This window comes from Sciurus vulgaris, assembly GCF_902686455.1.
Source record: "Sciurus vulgaris genome assembly, chromosome: 1".
NCBI lineage: Eukaryota > Metazoa > Chordata > Mammalia > Rodentia > Sciuridae > Sciurus > Sciurus vulgaris.
The window spans coordinates 172,126,342-172,148,211 of NC_136461.1; the positions used below are offsets into that span (position 1 = coordinate 172,126,342).

At 34.7% G+C, this 21,870-nt stretch overlaps 1 protein-coding gene and 1 pseudogene across 12 annotated transcripts in view; both read left to right on the plus strand.

Moving 5' to 3' along the window:
• MTDH (metadherin) overlaps positions 1-21,870 on the plus strand; it is a 63,005-nt gene that overhangs the window by 35,955 nt on the left and 5,180 nt on the right. For 5 of the 11 annotated variants that reach the window (XM_079126201.1, XM_079126204.1, XM_079126206.1 and 2 more), the window contains 4 exons: positions 2,540-2,629; positions 5,065-5,163; positions 11,497-11,621; positions 16,477-16,584. In XM_079126201.1, coding sequence (XP_078982327.1) covers positions 2,540-2,629; positions 5,065-5,163; positions 11,497-11,621; positions 16,477-16,584 — 422 coding nt within the window. The remainder of the gene's footprint in view (positions 1-2,539; positions 2,630-5,064; positions 5,164-11,496; positions 11,622-16,476; positions 16,585-21,870) is intronic. The other 6 variants (XM_079126207.1, XM_079126208.1, XM_079126209.1 and 3 more) reach the window with 2 other exon arrangements.
• Positions 18,302-21,732, plus strand: LOC306653422 (WD repeat-containing protein 70-like; annotated as a pseudogene). Its single transcript has 2 exons — positions 18,302-20,791; positions 20,905-21,732. The product of its transcript is annotated as a WD repeat-containing protein 70-like (transcript).

Consider the following 21,870-nt stretch of genomic DNA (forward strand, 5'->3'; position numbering starts at 1 on the left):
GCTTTCAAAAATGTTATTATTTGATTATCAATGTAGAATACTGGTATATTTGTATTTTCTTAGTGATGTGGCAAATGTAATGTGTTAGCAAACTTTTTAATTAATTTTAGTAGTCCTGTTGAGTCTAAGTGAAAATAGTAAGTGGAAGTACAGCATATAGCATCCATTTTTGAGTATTCTATAATGTGAATAATGCTTATGTCTAAATTTTTCCCAAATTTTGTTGATAAAGACTAGTAGTTGAGAAGTTTATTTCCACGAGAGCCATTAAGTTAAAAACAACTTTAGGTGTGTATTCGTAGTATAGAAAAGAAACCCATGTTTAATATGGAAAACCACATAAAGATAAAGGGAAAAGTCCACTGTTGTCTCACCACCCAGTGACAACTACTGTCAGTTTTTTGTTTTTGTTTTTATTTTAAATTTTTAAGAATTACTCCCAGTAGTGTATAATTTTTTTTGTTTTTGGTATGACTCAAATCAAATATGCATTTTTATGTTCGTTTTTGCCCCCACCCTTACCATTGTAACAAACATTTACCTTTCTCTTCGTATTTTTATTTAATGACCCTATGGTATATTGTGTATGCATAGCATAGTTAACTATTGCCATATTATTGGAGAAATAATTTTTCTTTTTCTTTTTTAACTGTTTTATGTAATGTTATATTGAATGTTTATTTTGGGGTTGTTTCTTTAGTATAGAATGATTAGGTCTAAAGGGAATATGAATGTTTATAATGCTACATTACATGTTATCAAAGTATTTTCTAAGAGAGTTATTCTGCTTATACTCTCAGCATCAGTAATAACTGCCCATTTATCATATACTTACCAAGGTTGGGTATTATTTTAATTTTTTAAATCTTTTATTATTTGATAAGGAAAAATACATAAAATGTTTTGGTAACATTTTTAAAATCACTAATGAGGTTGAATATTTTTCCACAACTTTCTTGACATTTCTATTTCTATTTTTTGTGTGTGTGAATTATGTTTGTGTTCTTTGCCATTTGTCTAATGGCCTCTTATTGTTTTATTTTTTAAATCAAATTATTTCTTGTGCATTAAATGTACATTTTTTTCTCTTGTTCTTATGGCAGGTATTTTTAATACTTTATTTCTTTTAATCAGGGGAGCAATAGACACCAGAAAGTTTTTAGTTTGTAAATGGAGAAAGATTTCTTTCTTTGCTGTTAGCTTTCCCGTCTCTTTTTTCAAAACAAACTCATAGATCATTTACTAATATTGTTCTTAAGCTTGCTCTCCTCTCCTCCCCTGCCATGTCCAAAAACTGTAGAAATATCAAAATTAGTTTGAAGAAGATATTCTGTAAATACCTACCCTCATTTTCAACAGAGAAGAAAGCACAGGTTTCTGTGCTTAAAAGCATCCTTACATATTTAATAAAAACAAATGGTCAGATTTTATGGAGTAATGTTGGGTACTGTGACCTTTTGAGATAATTGTAATTTATTTTTAAAAACTATGTAGCATTTCATAATTAGGACATAGATTAGTTAGTCCTTCTTCAGTGATGCTACAGTTAAAATAAAGCAGCACATTAGAGTTCCTCCCTAGTTGGATTGAGACTTGTTGAAATTGAAAGGGAACTATATTAAATTGGGTTTGCAGTGGGTCACTAAAAGGAGACAGGTGTGATTGATCACATGGAAGTGTATCTCCTTAAAATGTGGTCAAATATCACATAACAATGGGGACACATTCTAAAGATGCATTCTTAGCTTATTTCATAACCATGGGAACGTCATAGCATGTACTTAAATTAAGACGGCTGTGACGTCACTAGGTGATACTATCTTATGGGAACACATAGTCTGCCATTGACCGAAGTATCATTTTGTAGTGCATGACTATGCCCAAGTATACAAAAGAAATGTCTTTAAAATATTGATTAGATAGCATGGTATAGTAGCATGAGACTAGTTCAGTCACAGGTATTAGGTATGAATAACCTCTCTAGTTTTTATGTACATTAGATTAGTTATTTCATCTGTATTGGCCTCATGTTATAGTTGTGAGGATTTGGTTATAATGAATGTCAAGTATTAAGATCAGTACCTGACCCCCCAGGTAGTTGCTTAATTATAATAATAATAGGATAGGGCTGGGGAGATGGCTCAGTTGGTAGAGTGCTTGCCTCACAAGCACAAGGCCCTGGGTTCAATCCCCAGCACCGCAAAAAAATAAATAAATAAAAATAAATAATAGGATAGTTCGATATAGTGGAAAGAACATAAGCCTTGGAAACTAAGTTCCAGTCATAGCTCTGTTGTTTACTGTCAGCAAATTATTTAACTGCTCTGAAACTGCCTAGTGGGGTTGCCATAAGGATTAGAAATGGCTGGTGGAATGGGGCCCAGCCATAGACAGACATAAATAGTAGCTATTGTTGTATTATTGGTTGTGATTTCTGCAGTTCTCTTTAAATATTGTTATCATAGTTGTAAAATCTGTACATATCTTTCAAGTTTCATTGCAAATTGAAGGTTCCAAGTGACGTTCTTTATTTTAACAGCTGCTTGGTCTAGTGTGGATAGGGGAATGAATACCTCTGAACAGAATTCTGCTTCTTTTGCATCTCTCACACTTAACTCTGCTGTTTCTGGTATGTGAAAACAGTCTTTCATTTAGTTAACAAAAAAAAAAAAAAGATTCTGTTTAAATAAATTTTAGCACTTGTTATTTGAAAAAATAATCAGCATCAACATAATGCTGTCAACATTAAAAAAAAAAATAGATAAATAGAATGTCAGGGATCTTTAAAAGGGGATGGGGTTGGATAGAGAAAGACCTAAATCCTTCTATGTGCAAGTGGCTTAGTTCCTTTCTTTAGGTAAATAAGGATAATCCTGTGACCAGACAACACTGACAATGTGTTAGCTTACAAATACTCGTGGAAGGCCTTCCTTTTAGGTTAGGGTCATAATCTTCAGTTACTAGTCTACTTTTAACTATACTTCTGGTTGCATATTGGCTTTGTTTTTGTTTTTTTTCTGTTCCCTTTTCTTTATCATGAGTATATAGGGAAGCCTTTCAGGTTATGTGGACCCCCCCATATATTTTGCTTTCAATACCTATTGCTTTAGAATATACACTATTTTAAAACTATTGACTCATCATAACTTAAGTGGATATGCCTTTTAGTAATCGCCTAGAAACTACATATATTTAACAGATATTACATATTGACTAAATTAAAGTTATGTGTATGTACAAATATGCAACAACAAAGCCCACCATTATATATAAATGTTATGCACCACTTAAAAATTTTAAAAGACAAATATTATATAAATGTGGGAAATACTCTTTACAGTGCTTAGTTCACATCAGAATTCATGGACCCAGTTTACTAATTGTGTAGTTACATAGTGTCTAGAATCACTGACCCTAGAATAAGGCTCATCAAACTTTTTCTGTAATGGAACAAATAGTATTTTAGTCTTTGTGGGCTATACTTTTTTGGTTGCAGCTACTTAACTCTGCCATGGTAACAGTAAAGCAGCCAGAAACAATCTATAAGCAAATAATTGTGTCTGGTTCCAAAATAATATTCTTTATACATTTTTTTCCAACCATTTAAAAATTTAAAAACTATTTTTGACTCCTAGACCAAATGAAAATAGGGTAGATGAATTTGGCCTATGGGTTTCAATATGCCAAACCCTGATCTCATAGACCACCTTTTAGATCCTTAGGTGCAAGTTAATTGTTTCCTTCATTTGATGACTATACAACAAAGATGCTGTTCTCTTTATATATTAGGAGAAAGAAGCATGAGCTATTAAAGTAATAGCACCAGGGTTACAGTAATGCTTCTTAGTATCCAATGTGCTAAATGTATACTACTTTTATAGGGTTACTTAGGGTTAAATTTTACATTAAAATATTTAACTATTTTGAGTATATATCAGGCAGTTGTCATGTTAGTGAAATACTAGCAAGATCATTTATAATCAAGTGAAAATTTATAAATTAGGATTCTGTGAAGGGAAGAAATGATTGTATATTAGTCTTTTATACTATTAGGAATCTTTAACTATTTCTTTGTGGTAGTGACTCTGAATCTAAAGTGAGTATCAAGAGTCACCTAAGAACTCCGATAGACATGGAAATTATTATTCTGAATGGGATACATATATATTTATGTATTTATCTGTATATACATACATATATATATATACACACACACACACACACACACACACACCTGGTGAAGAACCACTGTTTACATTATAAAATGAATTTATGGCCATAGAACAAGGAATTTGACCTGGTATCTGTAAACTTATATGCTCCTAAAGCTATATGTCCAATTTTGTGTTGAGTTCTAAAAGCTAGGCTACCATAGCTCTCATTGGGTTCCAAAAGTACCTTGTGACATGGTACTGTTATCCCAACTACTCCATCCCCACTCCCCATAAAACAAAAGCAGAAGAATGAGACAAAACTTAAAATATTGTGTTCTTTTAAATGCACCTAAACTTAACTCTCCAAACCTTCAACAATTCTCATCTCTTTGGCTTTTCTCTGTCTCACCTCTCTAGATAATCATGTTTCTTTACTTTCCTTGGCCTGAAAGGTATAGCTAACTCCAGACTTTTTTTTAGTCCTCTTTTTCAGGGTTCTAAGGATATAGGTATACCCTGAAACATCTAGGATCAAAATGATCAAAGATCAAGATTTTCTTTGAGTTTTATTACTTTTCATTAAGAAGAAAAATAAAATAATTTAAGTTCTTGAAATTTATAGGTAACTAGTTGGAAGTATCTATTACAAAAAAACGAAATCTAAAGAATTGGAACTAGGGAAAGTGTTTCTGATCAATAAATTAGGTTTAGTGATTATCATATTTAATTTAAAATACCCTCAATATTACTTTTCCTTTTAATTTAACTCTTTTTCTAATGTCTGAATTTTTTTCCTTTTAGGAAAAACAAAAAAAGTAAAGTTCTCCATGTGCAAAATATAGATCTATTGTTATGAAACATCATTAGGAAATTCCATTTTTAATTTTATTGCATTCGTTTTTCATTTAAGGGTCTACTGCTGAGCCAGTTTCTCAGTCTACCACTTCTGATTATCAGTGGGATGTTAGCCGTAATCAACCCTATATCGATGATGAATGGTCTGGGTTAAGTATGTCCTTTTAAAAATTATCAGTTTTTGTTTTGGTTTGGTTTGTTTTTTTTCTCAGAATTTTCTTTCTAGCACCCTGAATTCATGTTTTATGATTTAATTTTAATCCTAACTTCTCACCTTTAAAGGTCATATTAATATAATTCAGTATCAAATGTATTACCTGAAAGCTGATTATTGAATACATGTAGTTAAAACTAAGTTTTCATAATGATTGAGGCAATAAACATGTTTTTTTACAGTTGCTTTATAGTATTTCTAGTTTAAAATTTTTGTTTTAAATAAATTTCGTTTCTTTTAGTTTTAACATAAAAGAAGGACTAGACTATACAGTAATGGCTTTGAATTTGTGAAGTATACACATTTTTGTGCTGGTTAAAAACAACTTTCTTAGCATAATTTCCAGTAGGAGCATAGGGAAGGCTAAAGATAAAAATCATTTTTAAAAGATACAGGAAACCAGGTGCAGTGTCATACACCTTTAATTCCAGCTACTCCCAGGAGGCTAAAGCAGGATGATCAAAGTTTGGGGTCAGCCTAGGCAACTTAGCGAGACCGTGTCAAAAAAAAAAAAACAATAAAGAGGAAATAAAGAAGAATGAAAAGATACAGTTTTCATATATTCATGTTCAGAAAGCCCACATCACCCATATCATCTTCATTTAAAAATAAAAGTATCTGAGATCATTTTTCCTCCATAACCCAAATTTTAGAACTTTACTCCTTTTTCTTAATTTTTATATCACATTCCTTTTTACTTTCAATGTTTTTTTGTTTTGTTTTGTTTTTGTTTTTAAAGCAATTCTACCCTGTAGGATTTTCCACCATTTTTGTCTTTGTTTTTTTAAAAAAGGACAATTTTACATTTTTGTGTATCAGTTAAGAAATTAATTTAAAAATTGGATAAAATTGCTGGGCACTGTTGTGCATGCCTGTAATCCCAGTAACTTGGGAGACTGAGGCAGAAGCACTGCAAGTTTGAGGCCATCCTCAACAATTTAGGAAGTTTGCCCTCTCTCAACATATAAAAAGGGCTGGGGATGTGGCTTAGTTTCTGAGCACCCCTGTGTTCAATTCCCAGTACCAGAAAAAAGATTAAAGCCTATTATGAAGTAATATAAGTAAAATATATTCTCTTTGGCATGTTAATAAATATATTTTATGTTTTTTATTTTTCCAAGTAGGGTTGAAATCCTCTGAAGAAGGAACTATTACTTTTATATTCTCAGTACCTAGTATAGTATGGTATATAGGTATTTAGTAGTATTGATATCGATGATAAAAGAAAACACTGAACTATGTTCCAGGCATTAGTCTTAATCTTTTGTATATTATTAACTCATTTAATACTTGCACCAGTTCTATAAAATAGATATTTTCCCTCCACACTTTCCAGTTGAAGAAACTGAGGCAAAGAAAAGTTATCTGATTTTCCCCAGGCCATATAACTAGGTAAATGGTGGAGGGTAGTATACAAACTTGCTAGTCTTAGTGATGACAGTAATCACAAAGGTAAGTTTGCAACACCATAGTTGAAGCACAGTAATTACAGATTAAGGGAGAAGAGGTTGGAAAGGTAGACAAGGGAGGGCCATATTTTGAAATGACTTGAATTGCCATATGAAAATTAGGGAGGTCAGTGTTGGAGTACTAGTTTAAAAGGTAGAGCTGAATTTTAGTCCTGACTTTAAAATATAGTAACTCACAGTAATCACTTTTTCTTGTATTGAAGCAATTATAGTGAAGGAAAAAAAAAAGTTGATTGCCTGACTGCTTTTGTTTAACTTCTAAGATAAATGTAATAGGATACAGTATCACATATGACTTGAGCTTTTGTCACTTATCTTAGAATCTAGATTAATCAAGCTATAAAATAATCTATCATACCTATTTTCATAAGTTTTGACGTTTCAGTGAGTTACTGGATGAACATAAAAGCTCTATAAATTATAAAGTATCATCTGATTTCAAGATGTTTTAAGGATGCGAAAACACTAGTTTGGGGGAAAAATAGACTTACATGTGCTTTAGGAAGAATTATCAGCTATTTGCAGAGCAGAATTAAGGAGTGACTAGGAAAACAGCAGTAAGATATCTTGGGCTGCTGAGGGTTGACACTGAGGAAAATTGAGCAAACAGGGCTCCAGGCTTCCCTGCTGAGCAGACTAGCTCCACTTTTATTTCTCTGTTAGGATTCTTTAAATATGAAAAAACATGATTGGCTACTAAAGTGAAAGATTTTTAAAAACATGTATCAGCATCCTATACTTGAGGGAGATGATGTGCTTCAAGTTTGTTATGCTGTTATTAGCAGTCTTTTAAGTTCAGAATTTTTCTTTAACCTCATTTTCTCTGTGAATATTTTTTTTGTGTGTGTGTTACTATCTTTAGTATGGCTATTTTTCAGGAGATTTGTTACTTCAGAATTTATACAGTGTGTGATTTAGTAACTTGAGATTAATCCACAAAGCATATTATATGGGTTTTACATTTATGGTATATGATCGATATATTATTTCTCTGGTTTGAGATGTAGATGCCATTATCTCAAAAAAAAAAAAAAAAAAAAAAAGAGGGACATTGAATTCGCCCAAGTTCTTGAATATAAGGTTAAGATGCCTTTAAAGCCAGATGTTAATCTGCCATTTATTTTGACCATAGGGGACCAACATTATTATAACCCCTGTAAAAAGTAGATGTAGAATAGGACTTTTTATTTTTTTGGCACACAGCACAGGAGTGAATGAATTAGCTGTAGCGTATTGAGGTGGTTAAGCTTTGAAGACCTGCTACCTAGGTTCGAATCTTAGGTTTTTGCCTTTGCTCTTACAGGTTGCATGATCATTCAAAAATGCCTTGGTTTCCTCATCTGTAAAGATAGTCATCCCTGGGCTGGGGTTGTAACTCAGTGGTAGAGTGCTTACCTAGCATGTGTGAGCGACTGGGTTCAATCCTCAGCACCACATAAAAAATAAATAAAAATAAATAAATAAAATAAAGGTCCATTGACAACTAAAAAAAATTTTTTTTTTAATTTTGGAAGACTCATGAAAGAATTTTGAGATGGGAAATTACTAATGGAGATTATACTTAGGATTTTTTTTTTTTTTTTTGCAGTGCTGGGGATTTGAACCCAGGGCCTTGTGCTTGTGAGGCAAGCACTCTACCAACTGAGCTATATCCTCAACCCCTAATGAATCATTTTTAAGGGAACTACATCTAACAAGTTTATTAGCTCATTAGGCCCAGGAATCATTAGAGTTATTCATTGAAAAGTCTCCTGATAATAATTTTTAAGTTTAGGTGTTTGAGCTGTTGTTTTAAAGCAGTTTTATTTGATCCCAGTAATGAAAAAAAAAAATCTGAAATTATTTCTGTTAATAATCTCATATAGAAGTTACTCCATAGGCTACAGTTGTTACCCAAACTTCAAGTCCACCTAAGCCTTTTTAAAAACTACTTTTCATTAAGTACTCTAATAGATTTTTCTTCATCCCCTACCATATTTATTAATAGATAATATGTTAGTCATATTGTCCATTCAGCTCTTTAAACTTTTTTATACTTGATTGGTTTTTTTTCCTGGCAGTCAGTCTTAGAGACAAGACTAGTAGGCAGCAATTTTCTGAATCTGGGTTTCTTATTTATGAGGTTTAAGCAAAACCATTGACAGCTCTGGCATTTGAATCTCCAAACAGTATGGTTAATAAATGCTTGAGTAAGGTAGGCAATTAGTTCTTGACATCTGCTTGATTCCTTTGTGCTTATAAATTATTCTACATTTAAAATATTGCCAGGTGTGGTGGCGCACACTTGTAATCATAGTAACTCAGGAGGCTGAGGCAGGATTGCCAGATTTGAGGCTAGCCTCAACAACTCAGCAAGACCCTATCTCAAAATATACAAAATAAAAAGGACTAAGAGAATAGCTCAGTGGTAAAGCACCCCTGTGTTCAGTCTCCAGTACCCCTCCAAAAAAATAAGGACACATCAAGTATATCTTACTGGGATATTAGAATTATGAGAAATCAAGTGTTAATTATATGTGCCTGATAGCTCAGAAATGGCTTTAATGTCGTCAGTAATAATTTTAAAAATAGCTACCATTTATTTGTTGAGCACTTAACTGCATTGCTGTGAACTACCTTAACATGTATCTCATAATCCTGTCAGTACTCCTTGAAGTTGATTTATAGCCCATCATGATTAAAAAACTTGACCAAAATCACATTGTTATTAAGTGGCAAAGAAGTATTCAAATGTAGATCTGTTTGTAAGACCCATGTTCTTAACTTCTAGTTAACACTACATAATACTGACTCTAGGTACCCCCTTATGGTAGTGAATTTAGAAATACAGGAAGGAACTTCCTTTTTTGTAACACATTTCACACTTAAAAATCACTTGTTCCATGTTTGTCCTCCACTAGACTATAAATTTTGCTTTCCTCTCTTCCTATCCTGTACTGGTTTTGCTTCCCTTCTGTTTCCATAGCCCCCTGATGTATCTGTTGCTCTGTTCTTATTTGTCTGTTATGCTTACAATTGTCTGTTATGCTCCATCCCTGAATAGACTGACTGAACTGCTTGTGGACAGGGATTTCTATCTCACTCATTTTTGTGTCTCTCGAACCTCCAGTTCTGGTACATAGTAAGTGCTTAATGAGGGTCGAATAGATGAAATTCCTGTAATTCCTCTATTAATATGTATTTTTATTATTGTGTTATTTCTTCTTCCTCTTCCTAACATAAATTTGGGGATCATACAGAGCAAACAGTTTTGTCTATCCTTTTTTTTTTTTCTGTTTTTCCGTGAGCACTTTCTCAGATTATTATGTGGTCTCAAAACCATCTCTCTCTTTTAAACAAAAATAATAGAGTTCATCTAGAAAAATAAGAATAGCAAAATAAAAGAGTAACATAAGCAGATTTGTCCTTCCCAAATGCTAAAATGTATTACAAAGTTATATTATGTATGGCACTATCCCAGGAATAGGTTTGTGAAATAGAAATTCCAGGAACAGACCCAAGTGCATATGAAAGAAACTAGTATTTGATAAAAAGTACTGGGGTAGGACTAAATTTTTTTAAATTTAAGCAATGTTAAGATAACTTATTGACCATTTGGAAATAAAGTCTATTATTTTGTCATCTAAACCATTATAAATAAAACCTAACTGTAAGTACATATATCAGAAATGTATGAGAATGTATGATGTGCAGAGAAAGAAGGGAAAAATTAACTTTGAGAACTGCATAGTTCCAGGGAAAAGCCAAAGAATGTTTTCCTCTTTTATAGTAAGTCAGTAAACTTCCTAAAGAAAGCAAAATTCAGCCCTGGGGTGTAACTCAGGGGTAGAGCCCTTGTCGAGCATGCAGGAAGCCTTGGGTTCAATGACCAGCATTGCAAAATAAATATAATATAATAAAAATCCAGACATGTGCCATAGCACACAACTGTAGTCTCAGCAGGAGTGTGAAGCAGAAGGATCTCAAGTTCAAGGCCAGCCTGGGCAACTTTGCAAAACTGTATCTCAAAATAAAATAAAGGGGTTGGGGGTATAGCTCACTTGTAGAGCACCTCCAGGTTCAGTCCCCACCCCCCCAACCCCCAATCCCCCAATCCCCCAACACAGCAAAAATTCAGTGCCTCCTACAGTGAAAGAAAAGAATTTAGAGATCTGTAATAAAAATAACTTGTGAGACTAGGATGACCGAATCCCTGTGACTCAAATACTTATGTGAATCATCAGGTTAGGAAGCACTGAATAATCTGAAAAATGTACAGATTACCAAGTATTAAAAGAGAAGAAGTTACATGTTTTATCATGACTTGGTGAATTTGGAGAACTTCATCTTGAAAAGCCCACAAGAATAAGAGAGATATAATGTAAAATAATAGGTGGAGAGTATAATTTTGATACTGGTGTTAAAGATTAATTCTATGCCATAGAAAAATAAATCAGTTCCAAAAATGTGATTATTAAGGCAAAAAAAATTACCAAATCCTAGACTGAGTTAAAATAGGAAAAAGTACAAATTCAGGAGATGGATAAAGGAAGTAGGGAGGATAAAATTAAGTGGTTAATAAGTTTTCTGGAGTGTCTTAGAAATTCCACTGAACCATATAATAGCAAAATTTGGTAAAATTTAAGCTATTATTCTGTTTTTTTTGTTGTTCTTCTTGTTTTTTTTCCCCTAGCTCTTAAATGTGCTTGGGAAAAAAGAAGAACAATAATTTAAAATTACAGTTTAGTTCAACATAAGAAATTTTTGGTTTTTGCATTTTAGTTTATGGCAGAAATGATAGCTAATTTACACTGTTAAATTTTAGATGGTCTGTCTTCTGCTGATCCCAGTTCTGATTGGAATGCACCAGCAGAAGAGTGGGGGAATTGGGTAGATGAAGAAAGAGCTTCACTTCTGAAGTCCCAAGAACCAATTCCTGATGATCAAAAGGTAAGTATGAGGGATTAGTGGGTATTTGTTAATGAAAAAGACTAAGGGAAGAGAGTTCTGGGTTGTAACCCAGAGGCTGAGACAGTTGAGAGTATTATAAAGGCAGTGCTGGGCGTGGTGGCACATGCCTTTAATCCCAGTGACTCAAGAGGCTAAGACAAGAGAATCACAAGTTCAAAACCAGCCCCAGCAATTTAGTGAGGCCCTGTCTCAAGAAGGGTTGGGAGATGCAACTCAGTGGTTAAGCACCCCTAAGATCAGTCTCCAATACCAAAAAAATGAGGCAGTAATAACAACATCAGAAACAGCAAGTAGTCAGTAACATTAGGATTGAAAAAATGTGATTGGATTTCCTTCCTGGTAATTTAGAGTAGCATCATTATAAATCTTGAAATAGAGATTGGTGTGTAGTGCAGTGGTACTTAGCATACATGAGACCCTGGGTTCAATCCCACAACCACAACCAAAAAAAAAAGAGAAAGAGAAAAAGAAAAGAAATCTTGAAATAGAAGTCTTTTTTTTTTTTTTTTTTTTTTTTTTGCGGTGCTAGGGATTTGAACCCAGGGCCATGTACTTGTGAGGCAAGCACTCTACCAACTGAGTTATATCTCCAGCCCAGAAGTCATATTTTAGAATGTTGAGTGACTAAAGGATAAAAAGTAGTAATAACAAATTTTTTAAAAATAAATTTGGAACTGGGCATGGTGGTGTGCTCCCAAAATCCCAGTGGTTTGGAGGCTGAGGCAGGAGGATCACTAGTTCAAAGCCAGCCTCAGCGACTTAGCAAGGTCCTAAGCAACTCCGCAAGACCCTGTCTCTAATGAAATACAAAAAGGGACTGGGGATGTGGCTTTGTGTTTAAGGACCCCTGGGTTCAATTCCTGGTGCCAAAAATATTTTAAAAATTAATTTGGAATGGAATGGAGGAGAGTAGATGACAACATTAAATGATATCGGGATTTTGTAGTGGGGAAGAGGGTTGTTAGTTTTTTTAATGGTAAGTAAAGGTTTTAGTGCAAGGTGGGCAGACTTGTTATGAAAGAAACCATACAATCTTTTGCAACCATTCAGCTATGCTGCAAGCAGTCATCCAGTATGGAAGTGAACTTTGTCAGGCTGGTGTTGGAATAAATTTGTAGTTTGCCAATTCCTGCTTTGTAAACAAAAGGGGAAAGAATCTGAAATAAAGTAAAAACTTAAACATCAATTAAAGAGTAAATTTGGCTAATAGAGTAATATCTAGAAGAAGCAGTAGCGGGTAGGGACAAGGCACAAGTGAATGGATTGGCCTTTAATAGGATGGAGTACCACTTGACTTTGGTGACTAGAGAAGGGAGGGGTACTAATGGTAGGTAGGGTTGGCAAGTTAAATGTGAAGGGGGCCAGTTAGTAAGCAATATGAAATATGAGGTGGAAAGAAAAGTGAGATTTATATTGGGTCTGCAAAAACCTTGCTTGTACACTACCTTTGCACACAAAAATCATTCATTCATTTATTGAATGTTTAGTGAATGTGTAACCAAAAGACTTTATTTCTCCAACTGGATTTCCCTGTACTTAATCACTAGAATTAGCCAAAAATTCAGTGAGTTGAGTAATGACTTTATCACAGATCATGACCTTTCTTTTTCTGAATATATTTAGAGATCATCTTTTATATTTCTAAGCAAACATAGGATGCCGTCTGAAAGCCTCTAATTAGAGAGTGAGTAAATAAAAGTATTACGTTCATCTAGTGACGTATTAGAGAAGCTAAAAATTAATAGATAAAAGCAATATGATCACAGTCTCAAAAACATGCTGAATAATGAGCAAATTATTGAAAGATATAGTAATATCACTTATGTAAAAAAAATTTTTCTTTTTCTTTTTTTTCTTTTTTTGGTGCTGAGGATTGAACGCAGGGTCTTGTGTATAAGGCAAGCACTCTGCCAGCTGAACTATATCCCCAGCCCTTATGTAAAATTTTTATATGTAGATACACATAATTTATAGAAAAATTGGATGGACACAAAACAAGTTAAAATCATGGTTACCCTTTGGGGGAGGTAATGTGAGAATGGGATCAGAAAGAGGTATAAAATTTATCAGTAATATTATTTATCTGGTACCAGGGATCGAACCCAGGGCATTTTGCAAACTGGGCAAGCTCTACCACTGAGCTACATCCCTACCCCTTTTAGATAGAAAATTTTATATAAAATTTTAAAGATATTTTTAAATTTTGAGACAGTCTTGCTAAGTTGCCCAGGTCAGTCTCAAACTTGTGGTCTTCCTTGCTCATCCTCCCAAATAGCTGGGATTACAGGCATGTACCACCATGTCTGGCACTTCTCTTCCTCTTCCACCCCCACCCCTCCCCCAGTCCCAATCTAAATATGTTAAAGCATCAACTCTTTTAGATGAGTTAAAATATGGTATAGAGTTGATTTTGACCTTCTCATTAACAAAACTAGCCTTTTGTTTTGGGGAACTACCTTTATTATATAGCTGGATTGTAATATTCTGAGAAACAAAACTGAACGCAGTTCTTATGACCTGAATATCCTCCATTGTATGCATAGATTTATGTGGGTTTTGTCTTTGCAGTACTGAGGATGAAACCAGGGACATACTGCCACTGAACTCTATACCTCTAGCCCTTTTTATTTTTTTATTTTGAGACAGAATCTTCCTAAGTTATTCAGGCTGGCCTCAAACTTGATATCCTCCTGCCTTAGCTTTCTGAGTTGCTGGGATCACAGTTGTTGCAATGGTATTTTAATCCTTTCAGGCTTATGAAATGCTTCCTGGTTACAACTTTTAGAGAAGTTTCTCCACAACTGGCAGTTAACTTGAGTTAAAGATTGGTTAGTCATGTTTTTTATTTTGTTTTTTCATCTGTTAGTAATTTCTAAAATCTATTTGGTGGTTCATGACATCACCAAAATCATCCTAATGACTGACCAATGATGCTGAACAAGAAAAATAGCAGTTACCCAGATCATCTCTTGCTATAAGGATAGTATAGGAACCTAGGTTGTCATCTGTGAGAATAAGCAAGAAACATTTTCCATAGAAACTTGAACTACATGGTATATGTGAAAACTAATTTAGCAATTCTGATTTGACAGCATTTTGGCATGCAGAATGTTTTTTTCAATGATGTTTCTTCCCAAGCACAGTGCTGGGTTATTGAACCCAGGGCCTTGTGCATGTGAGGCAAGCACTGTACCAACTGAGCGTATCACCAGCCTAGCCGTTTATTTTTGAGATGTAGAATCACATGCAATTATATAGAGTAATAGCAAATTTTTAAAAAATATTTTTAAAGAAAAACACAAGGAACAGAAAACAAAAGAACAAATAATGATGTTGAGCAATCTCCTGTACCCTTTACCCAGTTTCCACCAGTGGTAACATCTAGAAAAACTACTATACAGCATTGTAACCAGGATGTTGACGTTAATGCAGTCAAGATACAGAACATTTTCTATCATCATGATGTTAGGATGTCTCATATTAACCTTCTGTATAACCTCCCTTACTTCCCTTCTGATCTTATCCTCTCCATATTCCCTTCTCCATCTCTATAATTCTGTCATTACAAGAATGTTAAATTACCCTGGTGTGGTGGCACATGCCTGTAGTCCCAGCTGCTCTGGCTGAGGAAGAAAGATTGCTTGAGATCAGAAGTTCAAGGCCGCCTGGGAATATAGTTCATTTGGTAGAGTACTTGTCTCACATGCACAAGGCAAGCACCACAAAAAAAAAAAAAAAAAAATTATATTAATGGTATTATATAGTATGTGGCCATTTGGTATTGGTTTGTTACTTTCCTGTATGTCTGTTCATTTTTTTCCACTCAGCAGAATTCTCCAGTTTGTTGTATTTATCAGTAATTTGTACCATTTTACTGCTGAGTGAACGTCAGGATCTAAATGTACCTCAGTTTATTTAACCATTCTCCTGAAAAGCTTTCAAGGTGTTAAAAATAAAGCTGCTAAGCATATTGCTCAGGAGTTGTATGAATATAAGTTTTCATTTCTCTGGAATGAATAACCAGGAGTGTAATCACTGGTGGTATGGTAGTTGCATATTTAATATTTTAAGAAACTTTCCAACTGTTTTCCATGATGACTGTATCACTTTAAATTCCCATGGACTATGTTTGTGTGATTTTGTTTTTCTGCATCCTCACAGTATTTGCAGTTGCCACTGTCTTATTTTAGCCATTCTAGTGGCTATCAAAATGTGGTTTTAGTTTGCATTTCCTTATAACTAATGTTGTTGAACAATTTCCCATGTGCTTCTTATTAATTCTTTGAAGTATCCACATTTTTTGCATATTTTCTCTTTGAATTGTATTTTTCTTTACTACTGATATATTTTATTGATTTTTCTTTACTGATTTACTTTGTTCTTCATATAGTCTAGATCCTGGTTTGTTGGAACTGTTGTATGGTTTTGCAAATATTTTCTACCACTAAAACTTGTCATTTCATTCTCTTAACAGGGTCAAATTAAATTTTAATGCAAGTGGCTCTGCATTTTCATTCCAAAATTCTGTTTGAATTACCTGTCAAATGAGTTTTTAAAACATGAAGGTTTATACAGCTCTCTAATTGTTTTGTAGCGAGCAATGAAAGACAATAAAAAGGAGTCTATCCTGGACAACAGGAGAATAAAATTCTGTGTACTTCATTACTTTTTAAATACGTGATTTTTTTGGTCAGTTTTATCATTCATTGCTAATTATTATTTAGATTTGGGGGATAAAGACTGAACCTAATGAAAGAAATTATTTAAAAATAGTTTTCTGTATAATGGAAATTTAATCTATTGGTTCACTTAGTATTTTTGCTTTTAATATCAGGTTTCAGATGATGATAAAGAAAAGGGAGAGGGAGCTCTTCCAACTGGGAAATCTAAAAAGAAAAAAAAGAAAAAGAAGAAGCAAGGTGAAGATAACTCTCTTGCACAGGTAAAGTACCAAAACAATATGCATTCTTTACATACCTGTTGCTGAAAATGTGAAAAGAGGGTGTTAAGATGCTGTAAAAATGCAGAGATAAATGACAAAATATCAGATAGTTACTTGAAAAGCATTTTATTTGAAAGATCTGACTTTTAAAGAATGAGTACATTATAGTGTAATAAAATTATTTTATTTATTTATATGTAGTGCTGAAGATTGAACCCTGTACCTCACACATGCTAGGTGAGTGCTCTACCACTGAGTCACAATCCCAGCCCTCAAATGCATTTTATAAAATGGTAAAATGGAAAAGGAAATACATTATTTCACACACAAAAAAAGTCACTTTGAGCGGGGCTTCCTTTTAAACCCCTGTAATCCCAACAACTTAATGAGGCCCTAAACAACTTAGCAGAACCATGTCTCAAAATAAAAAATAAAAAGGATTAGGGACGTAGCTCAGTGGTTAACCCCATGGGTTAAATCCCTAGTACCACCCCCCCCCCCCAAAAAAAAAAAAAACTGTCCTTGAGTAACTGCAAGCTTAATATTTAGGACAATTAGAAAATCATGTGCATAGCAAATGGAGTCTTCCACTTTGCTGGTTATTTCACTTAGTGTTCCTGCTTTTTTGGTTTCTAATCATAAGAAAGTTTCTCTTTGCTTCACTCCTACATTTCTTTTCTCTCTCCTATTAGGGAAAAAATTTAGATTATAATAAAGATGAAATCAAAGATATTATTTCAGCTGAGCATGATAGCACACACCTTAAATTCCAGCTGCTTGGAAGGCTAAGGCAAGAGGCTCTCAAATTCAAGGCCAGACTAGGCAATTTATGGAGAGACTGTCTGAAAATAAAATAAAAAAATAAAAAGGGCTAGAGATACATAGCTCAGTGGTAGAGCACTGTGGGATCAATCCCAGTACCAAAAAAGTTTTTAAGATATTTTAATTTCAAACATACCAGATTAGGTGGTAGGGGAAAGAAAGATAGTAGAATGAGACAGTATGTATATGTATGATTACATGAATGATGTGAATCTACATTGTGTACAACATAGAAATGAAAAATTACACCCCATTTGTGTACAACAAATCAAAATGCAGTCTGTAAAAATAAAAATTTAAATTAAGAAAAAACATACCAGATTGCTAATACACATGTATTTATTTTTGAAAACATTATTTCATTTTATTACAGCTTGTGAGTATAATTTTATTTTTAACTATAACCATGTGACTTATTGGTTTCATTCCTTTAAATGTAGGTGATAGGATACAATTTCTACAGCATAGCCTCCTTAGGAGTGATTTTTCTTATTATTCCATTTGGTGGAAAATTTTTCTGCATGACTTCTTAAGGAATTAAGTATGTGTTCAGTTCTTTTTTATCTTGGAAGCACAACCTTCATAAATGATATCAATATCTTCTTAGTACTAGTTTTTCGTGTTCTATTTTTCAATAGTAAAAATGAATAAGCATTAAGGCTAACCAATGACTATGAAAAATTAAAACTACATAATAGGTGTGGTTTTCTTCTTAACCAGGACTCTCTGATAACAATTTATTGACATATTCTTTGTTAGTAATACTATGTGAAATCCTTCTTAGCCAGGTTTTTTCTAAGTTTCTTTTTCTATTTATGGCTTTTTTTTTTTTTTTTTTTTTTTTTACTGATAGTGTTTTTGAATTGTGGCTTTGTTGAGTTCCTTTTGGAAGAAATTTTGTAGAATAGTTGTATTCTGAAATGCTCAACTTACGGCAAGCATGATTAACATGTGAAAATTTCTTGGGTACTTTTGACCACCATTCCCAACATAAGTTCCAAAATCCAAAAATTCTGAGATTACACACTTCTGGTACCAAGCAATTTGAATAAGGAATACCCTATTTTTAGAATTATCTGATCTGGTTTTTTTGTTTTTTTCCACCCCCTGTCTCTGGGGTGGAGGTTAGGTGGACCAGGGATTGAACTCAGGAGCACTCAGCCACTGAGCCACATCCCCAGTCCAATTTTGTATTTTATTTAGAGATAGGGTCTTACTGAGTTGCTTAGCGTGAGGCTGGCTTTGAACTTGAAATCCTCCTGCCTCAACCTTCCGAGCAGCTGGAATTACAGGTGTGAACCACTGTGCCCAGCTGATCTGTTTTTTAAAATGTATCAAGTAAAGTTTTCTGGGTTTAGAGTCAGATCTGTATTCAGGTTCCCATTCTGCCTTTTACTTGGTTTTTGTTGGGGTTTTGCTTTGCAGAAGTTATTTAACTGCCTAGGAGGTTTTAAGAATTAAACGAAATATCAGCTGGGTGCAGTGTCCCACGCCTGTAATCCCAGAGGCTTGGGAGGCTGAGGCAAGATGATCTCAAGTTCAAAGCCAGTCTCTGCAACCCAGCAAGAAAGACCCTGTCTCAAAAAGGGTTGGGTATGTGGCTCAGTGGTTAAGTGCCCCTGGGTTTAATCCCCAGTACCAAAAAAAAAAAAAAAAAAAATTAAATAGTCATAAAATTGTACACAGAGTACATAGTTCATAGTATCCTATTCATAAAAGATCACTACATTTGGAATTTTTCTTTTTTTGGTAGTTATTTTCAGTTGTTGGTCTTTCACTGTTGGAATTCTACTTAGGATAAAAATAAATCATTGTCTTCTGATGCACATTTATAAAGTTACCTGCTAAGTTTAAATTCACGTCACTGTTGGATTACTATCTAAACTTTTTATGCTGAACAAATTTGCATGTTTTTAAAAAAAAGAAAGAACCATCATTTACAGTACATGTTAGCTGAAGAATAGTATAATTCACAGTAATCGTCCTACTTAATATATTCATATTTATTTTGTATAACTAAGCATATACTATGATAGAATTATTTCGTTGCAACTGTTTGAAAGCCTAAAGGACAAGAATGGAAACATTAAAACTTAGATAGGGTTTAGAAATTTAGGAAGGAGGAGATACTTCCTCCCCGGTTGCAGGCTGTGCGCAGCACCGGTGTGGACTGCAGCTGCAGGACGTTTCCCAGTGTTCAGGCTATGGATGGAGCACTCGGGTCCCAGCAAAGTGACAGGCTCAGATGCGTCAGGACCCGAGCCAGAGCTAGCGGTTACCATGGACTTCATGGGGTTTGGAAAAAAAGCCCGCACCTTTGACTTGGAAGCTGTGTTTGAGCAAACTCGAAGAACAGCTGTGGAAAGAAGTCGGAAGACACTGGAAGAGAAAAAGAAGAAGAAATGAACAGAGAGAAAGAGTTAAAAGACAAAATGAAGATATTGAACCCACACCATCAGGCTCCAATATGGCCAGAGATTGCTCAAAATCATTATCCAGGGACACCAGCAGCAGTGAAAGTGAAGGCAGGTCTGATTCTTCTTCTGATGAGTTAATTGGCCCTCCTTTACCCCCTAAAATGTTAGAAGAATCAGTTAATCTTATGGAGGAAGATATCCTTGGGCCTTTAACCCACCACTTTTTGAAGAAGAGGATGATGATGATGAAGGAGAAGAGGAAAATCCTGTCCAAAAGATTCCTGACTCACATGAGATAACACTGAAGCTAAAACAGTTTCTGCTTTGGGTCTGGATCCCTCAGGTGCCCATTTGGTGACTGGAGGATATGATCACAATATTAAATTTTGGGACTTTGCTGGAATGGATGCTTCTTTTAAGGTGTTTTGATCCCTTCAGCCCTATAAATGTCATCAGATCAAGTCATTATAGTACAGTAACACAGAAGACATGATTCTTATGTATCTGGAAGCTCACAGGCCAAGGCGATTGATAGAGATGGTTTTGAAGTAATGGAATGAATAAAGGGAGACCAGTATATTGTGGACATGGCCAACACAAAGGGTCATACAGCAGTGCTTCATACTGGCTCATGGCATCCCAAAATAAAGGGAGAATTTATGACTTGCTCAAATGATGCGACTGTTAACATATGGGAAGTTGAAAATCCAGGGAAGCAAAAAAGTGTGTTTAAACCACGGACAATGCAGGGTCCTACTACATGCATATATAGTAGAGATGGAAACCTCATAGCAGCTGCCTGCCAGAATGGAAGCATACAGATATGGGATCACAATTTAACTGTTCATCCTAAATTTCACTATAATTAGGCTCATGACCCAGGCACAGACACTTCTTGTGTTACTTTTTCCTATGATGGTAATGTCCTTGCCCCTCGTGGAGGTGATAATACATTAAAATTATGGGATGAGACTGGAGATATAGCTCAGTTGGTAGAGTGCTTGCCTTGCAAGCACAAGGCCCTGGGTTTAAATCCCTAGTACCGCAAAAATAAATAAATAAATAAATAAAATTATGGGACATCCAACAATTTAATAAGCCACTGTTTTCAGCCTTGGGTCTTCCCACCATGTTCCCAATGACTGACTGCTGTTTCAGTCCAGATGATAAACTCATAGTCACTGGTACCTCTGTTCAAAGGGGGTATGGCAGTAGCAAACACATTTTCTTTGAGCACAGAACTTTCCAAAGAGTGTATGAAATAGATGTCACTGATGCAAGTGTTATGCACTGTCTGTGGCATCCAAAGCTGAACCAGATCATGGTTGGAACTAGAAATGGATTGGTGAATCCATTTCCAGTTATGATCCCAGTAAGAGAGGGGAGCAAAATTATGCATGGTTACCCAGCAGAAGGGAAAACAAGCTGAGACTCTAACCCAGGACTACATCATCACCCCTCATGCCTCGCCTATGTTCCACAAGCCCTGCCAGTGGAGTACCAGGAAATAGCTAGAGAAGGACAGACTGGACCCCCTAAAGTCGCACAAACCTGAACCTCCTGTAGCAGGCCCAGGTCGTAGTGGCCAAGTTGGAACCCATGGGGGCACTCTTTCATCCTACATTGTGAAGAACATCACTCTGGACAAGACGGATGACGATAATCCCAGGGAAGCCATTTTGCGTCATGCCAGAGCAGCAGAAGACAACCCGTATTGGGTTTCTCCAGCTTATTCCAGGACTCAGCCCAAAATCATCTTTGCCCAAATTGAATCTGATGATGAGGAAGCAAAGAATGAACCAGAATGGAAAAAACGTAAAATTTGAAGAATCTTGTTTGAGAACCATTTGCATGAGGGGAAGGAATATGAAACAGTGTTCTGTTTTGTTTTTTTTTTCTTTCTTTAATGCTTACTGAATAAAAAATGCATTTTTATGAAAAAAGAATTTTCTAGGCAAACTTTATTTAATGCAGTTGAAGAAACTGAGACTCTGGGAAAACAACTGATTTGTCCCTAAGATTAAATACCTAGATTGTGGTATGGCCA